The 7,079-nt window shown below is 38.0% G+C and overlaps 1 protein-coding gene across 2 annotated transcripts in view; it reads right to left on the bottom strand.

Annotated features, from left to right (window-relative positions):
• Window positions 1-5,362: 5,362 nt before the first annotated feature.
• The window catches only part of gtf3c2 (general transcription factor IIIC, polypeptide 2, beta), a 23,024-nt gene continuing 21,307 nt past the window's right edge, over window positions 5,363-7,079 (bottom strand). For both annotated transcript variants that reach the window (XM_079887940.1, XM_079887941.1), the window contains exon 19: window positions 5,363-6,293. In XM_079887940.1, the coding sequence (XP_079744066.1) occupies window positions 6,072-6,293 (222 nt within the window). In that variant the 3' untranslated portion in view covers window positions 5,363-6,071. The remainder of the gene's footprint in view (window positions 6,294-7,079) is intronic.

Genomic DNA, 7,079 nt, shown 5'->3' with positions numbered 1-7,079 from the left:
GGATTTCCATCTCTGATCTCTCGGTGCCGCCACACTGCCGCAATGACTCTAAGACATTCCAGCAAGTGGTGCAACACTGTTTCAGTAACATCCAATAACAAAACACATGGTTTCCATTTTCACTACAGTTTTCGTCTAAATGGATTTTGAAAATTATTATTTTGGTACCAATTTTCAGAGCCCCTAAATGTGCACTAATGTTCATTTACATTATATGTGAAGATTTTATATAAATAAAACACAGCATATAATTTAAGACACATTTGGCAGATAATTATTGTGTTTTAAAGCTTGCGTGTACTGATAAAATGTAGCCATTGTGATCTGTTGTGGCGTTGTGAAAGAGTTTTAAGGGTTTGCTTGCATGGTTGCTTTTTGTTTTTCATGTGTCTGCGATTTAAATGGCCAGTAATCATAACTAATCAACCCAGTGACCTCGCGATCTCACTGAAAGACCTTCATTAAATTCTATATTTTGTCTATTTGTTTTGATAAAATGAATATATATTTTAAATTTGAATATCACAGTCATTTATAAGAGAGTGTGAACAAATTATAATATGAAAGGACCAACGCATAAGCAGTATATTTTTGATAATGTTGGTGGGTTGGTGTGCAAAGTACTACATTAAAAATTGAACATTTAGAGCAATCACAGTGGCCTAGAGTAAAGTAAAAGACAATTCACTGTGATTAGAACGTGGGTCATTCCTGTTATGCTGAACTATTTCTATTAAAGGGTTTAGCAAACACTTAAACTGTATATGTTACATGCTGTTTGATAACATATCCAAATCTGATAACATTTCAAACAACACAGTATATATGTATATATGTGATCAAACAGCATGTAACATTTTAGAGTGAGACAACCACAAAACATTACACAACTCAAAACATTAAGGATACTTTCAACCGAAGATGAAAATTCTGTCATGCTCACCCTCATGTCGTTCCAAACTTTTGTTCATCTTCGGAACACAAATGAAGATCTTTTGATGAAATCTGAGAGCTTTCTGTCCCTCCATTGACAGCTACGCAACTACCACTTTGACGCTTCAAAAAGTTCATAAAGAGATTGTAAAACTAATCCATATCAATTGAGAGGTTTAGTAAAAATTTTCTGAAGATCGCTTAATATGATGAACAAATTTAATTTAGGCTTTTATTCCATATAGCCTATACATTGATCAGCGAACATAAACAGAAGCTCAACCAAACCTGCTTGATGAGTGAGAACAAACCTCTTGCGGAAACTCAAACGTGCTACGTAACGCGAGAATGAACCTCATTGATTCTTGTTGAAGCTCAAACGTGCTACGTAACACGAGAATGAACCTCATTGGTTCTTATTGAAGCTCAAACGTGCTGCGAAACACGAGAATGAACCTCGTTGGTTCTTGCTGAAGCTCAAACGTGCTGCGAAACACGAGAATGAACCTCATTGGTTCTTATTGAAGCTCAAACGTGCTGCGAAACACGAGAATGAACCTCATTGGTTCTTGCTGAAGCTCAAACGTGCTGCATAACACGAGAATGAACCTCGTTGGTTCTTGCGGAAGCTCAAACGTGCTGCGTAACACAAGAATGAACATCACTGGTTCTTATTGAAGCTCAAACGTGCTGCGAAACACGAGAATGAACCTCATTGGTTCTTGCTGAAGCTCAAACGTGCTGCGTAACGCGAGAATGAACCTCATTGGTTCTTGCGGAAGCTCAAATGTTCTGCGTAACACGAGAATGAACCTCATTGGTTCTTATTGAAGCTCAAACGTGCTGCGTAACACGAGAATGAACCTCATTGGTTCTTGTTGAAGCTCAAACGTGCTGCGTAAAACGAGAATGAACCTCATTGGTTCTTATTGAAGCTCAAACGTGCTACGTAACGCGAGAATGAACCTCAATGGTTCTTATTGAAGCTCAAACGTGCTGCGTAACACGAGAATGAACCTCATTGGTTCTTATTGAAGCTCAAACGTGCTGCGTAACACGAGAATGAACCTCATTGGTTCTTGCGGAAGCTCAAACGTGCTGCGTAACACGAGAATGAACCTCATTGGTTCTTATTGAAGCTCAAACGTGCTGCGTAACACGAGAATGAACCTCATTGGTTCTTATTGAAGCTCAAACGTGCTGCGTAACACAAGAATGAACCTCATTGGTTCTTGTTGAAGCTCAAACGTGCTGCGTAACACGAGAATGAACCTCAATGGTTCTTATTGAAGCTCAAACGTGCTGCGTAACACGAGAATGAACCTCATTGGTTCTTATTGAAGCTCAAACGTGCTGCGTAACACGAGAATGAACCTCATTGGTTCTTATTGAAGCTCAAACGTGCTGCGAAACACGAGAATGAACCTCATTGGTTCTTGCTGAAGCTCAAACGTGCTGCGTAACGCGAGAATGAACCTCGTTGGTTCTTGCGGAAGCTCAAACGTGCTGCGTAACACGAGAATGAACCTCATTGGTTCTTATTGAAGCTCAAACGTGCTGCGAAACACGAGAATGAACCTCATTGGTTCTTATTGAAGCTCAAACGTGCTGCGAAACACGAGAATGAACCTCATTGGTTCTTGTTGAAGCTCAAACGTGCTGCGTAACACAAGAATGAACCTCATTGGTTCTTATTGAAGCTCAAACGTGCTGCGTAACACGAGAATGAACCTCATTGGTTCTTATTGAAGCTCAAACGTGCTGCGTAACACAAGAATGAACCTCATTGGTTCTTGTTGAAGCTCAAACGTGCTGCGTAACACGAGAATGAACCTCAATGGTTCTTATTGAAGCTCAAACGTGCTGCGTAACACGAGAATGAACCTCATTGGTTCTTATTGAAGCTCAAACGTGCTGCGTAACACGAGAATGAACCTCATTGGTTCTTATTGAAGCTCAAACGTGCTGCGAAACACGAGAATGAACCTCATTGGTTCTTGCTGAAGCTCAAACGTGCTGCGTAACACGAGAATGAACCTCAATGGTTCTTATTGAAGCTCAAACGTGCTGCGTAACACGAGAATGAACCTCGTTGGTTCTTGCGGAAGCTCAAACGTGCTGCGTAACACGAGAATGAACCTCATTGGTTCTTATTGAAGCTCAAACGTGCTGCGAAACACGAGAATGAACCTCATTGGTTCTTGCTGAAGCTCAAACGTGCTGCGAAACACGAGAATGAACCTCATTGGTTCTTGTTGAAGCTCAAACGTGCTGCGTAACACAAGAATGAACCTCGTTGGTTCTTGCGGAAGCTCAAACGTGCTGCGAAACACGAGAATGAACCTCATTGGTTCTTATTGAAGCTCAAACGTGCTGCGTAACACGAGAATAAACCTCATTGGTTCTTGCGGAAGCTCAAACGTGCTGCGTAACACGAGAATGAACCTCATTGGTTCTTGCGGAAGCTCAAACGTTCTGCGTAACACCAGAATGAACCTCATTGGTTCTTGTTGAAGCGGTTTACATCATTTGTGTTCTGAAGATGAACGAAAGTCTAATGGGTTTGGAACAACATAAGGGTGAAAAATTAATGACAGAATTTTCATTTTTGGGTGAACTATCCCTTTAAAATTTAACAGGAGGGCTGTTTCAAGTTCCAATACAAGATGTTGATCTAGGAACATGTCTTCCTAGTTGTGAATTTGCATCAACCTTAGATGCCAAAAATGCATCTCCAAGCATTTACGGATCAGATATTCTTAAAATAAAATACATCTTGAAGGATTTCATAGTTAAAGGAGTGGAGAACACCCTCCTGGTATTTGCTAGAATTGGGAAAAATGTCCATGAGCCCAGTTTGAATATTGCACACGTAGCATCACAACTCAAAAGATGAGATGAACATGATAAATCCAAAATCAATTTCAGATGCAGGTGCACTCAACCTGAACTAAAGAAAGCTTCGAAATTGATAGCAGAGCGTGACGTGGTACATCATTGGTCATGTTTTTGACATGTTCGGCATTTTGTGTCATGAACTGAAAGACATTAATGTTGTTCTGTGGAAACTGTAAATAATCAACATGATTATTTTCGCCGTGCCTCAGATTTGTGGATGTGTATAAAAACTTGCTTCTTGTATAAACTTATCTGTCTATTGAAGTACTGTGTAAATGTTTTACAGTTATCCTGTGTGTGACCCCATAAAACCCCTATATAAACTGAAATTAATGATGGATATTTAATTTTTACATGCTTTTAATTTTATATGTGTCACATAACGTGTATGATTTTTGTAAGCTGTAATAAAATCATGTAAATCAAACAAACAATCTCCTACATTAATAATTACATCATGAGTTGATAATTAGTGCAATATGCAAAGCAATTTGATCTAAAATGATGATGAAAAAAAAAATTACACAGAAGTACAAAAGAAATATAATTTACAAAGTATGAATATTCAGTGATAAAACCTCACAAATCTGCTTATCATATCCAGAGCCTCACAGTGAGATTGAGATTTTTAAATCAACACACTAAATTGAAATCCACTAGACATAAACAGCAGCGTTATAATAAGCTTCCTTATTTAATCTCATCTGAGTGACCACAGCAGCATTAATCTGACTGCCACCTCTCCAGATTCTCATCTCTGGAGTCAATTATATTCACACACACGTAACTGAGGTCATGAATTATGAGGCGGATATCAAGGTGCATCTGATCTTAATGACTAACAAATGAGTGCTATTGGTTCAGGGACAACTTTAACTCAAGTGCAGACTATAAACAGAATGATGCCCCTTACAACCCTGAGTAAGAAGAACGCACAAGATGGAAAAGAGGTAATTAAGACTTTAAATGGGGAGGGGAAATAATAATAACGACAATAACAAAGGACAACAAAGCTCAAGATGCAGAATTAAAGCAATAGTTATGCCAAAAATGAACATTTTGACAATCTACTGACCCACGTGCCATTTCAAAACCGGATGACTTTATTCCCTCTGTGGAACACAAAAGGAGAAATGTTCACGAATGTAATGGCCACTCTTTTCCATATAATGAAAGTGAATGGGGATCTGGGCTGTCAAAAAAAAAAGTTACAGAAAAAAAAACAAAATAAAAAGAAAATGTCCATGCAACTCAAATACTTCATTAGTTGTTCTATATGAACAAAAACAGACCCAAATTTCAGTTATTCAAATATAATCTTCTCCTACACTGTAGCTCTCGTCTCATTTACAATGCTGCACTGTGATTGGACAAGTAATCGTCAACGATTGGTCACCTTGCATTGATGTCAGAACTAACATACTGTATCTAAAGACTCCATATTTGATTATATGTAGATGTGGACAGTAAATGGTAAGATCACATAAAATTAATGTGTGGCTTCTGAAGAATTATGAATATAGACTTAGAATATAGAGCATTTCGGTGCTTTTGGGTGTCATTTTGGAGCTTGGATGCCCTTACATTTCCATTAAATGGAAAAATGTGCAAATGCATTCTTCAACATTTCTGTTTTCTTGTTCCACAGAGGAGGTTTGGAAGGACATGATGATGACGTTACATTTTTGGGTTAACAATTCCCTTAAAATTGAGATTCAGGGTAAGAAATGCTAAAAGTAAAAACAACAGATCATGATATGATAGATAAAAGAACCGGCTAGCAAATAGCAAAGATCCAGTCCAATGTTTTCGCACTACATGTCAAGACTGTTACGTTTGATCACAATATAACACTGAACCCGGAACAGGAGGAAACGGAGAATATAGCTCATAAATGAAACGAATACTTTTAAGTGCTGACGATTTCATTGTCCACACATACCTTGGAAAGGACAAAACATTGAGATAACGATACTAACCTAAAAACATCACAACCTTCCTGTCTGAGCTTCACACCAGTGCAAAGAAGTTCAAAAGGTTTTCCTCTCTGTACAGCGCTAAAAAACGAAATGCACAAAAATATAAAATCGGGAATATACAGAGGCTTTGTATCAAAATAGTTTTTGCTTCTTCCAGTATAAGTTAAGGATAAAAAGTGGATGTATCAGTCATTTAAAAAGAATAGTCCAAAAGTATAAGCCTGTTATGACATGACAATCCGTTTTAAGGTAGAGCGGAGGCTAGCGCACTTGTACTGTATCCGCTGTGCTGTGACGGACAGCTGTCACAGAGTCATCGGGCTCCTGAGACTGGAACATGGCGCTGAACTGGGCTTGAGCCTCACGTAACTGCTTGAGCATGACAGAGCAGCTCAGTCCACGTGCGCAGTTCACACGCACCAAACCCGACTGACCGCCCGACAACACCCAGTTGTATGAATCCATGTTTGGGTTAAAACGGACCTGAGCGAGAAAGAGAGTAAAAACACTGAATTTCTTAAGTAGATAGTTTGCATGTCACTGATTTGTATCATTCACATCACATTCACATCAAGTGGTGAGTAGCTTGTATTTTGCTCTTGGTTAGCGATTTTGGCCCCTATGTAGATATATTTATGGTCTAAATCAGATTAATTAGTAATTCTAAAAGGTCTGTTTAACCTTCTGTTCCTGCATGTCCTCTGTGGGTCACTGCACTATGACACCAGCAATAAAGCATTTTAGCACAGCTATAATCACGGTGTATGTGACTCTGATGAACAATAAACGCTTCTCTTGCTGGAAGACATGCAGTTCTGCCTGTAACTTCCTCCTTAGCCACAGTATTTATTTACAAAATGGGATTAAAAGGAGTATAATCAAACTTTTCCACATTTATTTTACACAACAGTTCAAAACAATCACACATTCACGCATGCACACACAGGAGATCTTCACTTTAACTTATGGGACCTTATTGTAAAGTGTTACCAAAATTTGAATCGTACTCAAAATATATCAGTGCTGTCAAATCGATTAATCCCGACTAATTGCATCTAACAAAAAAGTTTGTTTATATATATATATATATATATATATATATATATATATATATATATATATATGTATGTGTGTGTGTGTGTATATATACACACACAGAAAGAGAGAAATACATCTAATATATATATAAATATAATAATATATACACACATTATGTAAACAAGATTAGATGTTAGATGCGATTAATCGCAATTAGACAGCACTAAAATA

Source organism: Squalius cephalus, assembly GCF_949319135.1.
Source record: "Squalius cephalus genome assembly, chromosome: 12".
Lineage (NCBI taxonomy): Eukaryota > Metazoa > Chordata > Actinopteri > Cypriniformes > Leuciscidae > Squalius > Squalius cephalus.
This window is presented reverse-complemented; position numbering and strand designations above follow the sequence as displayed.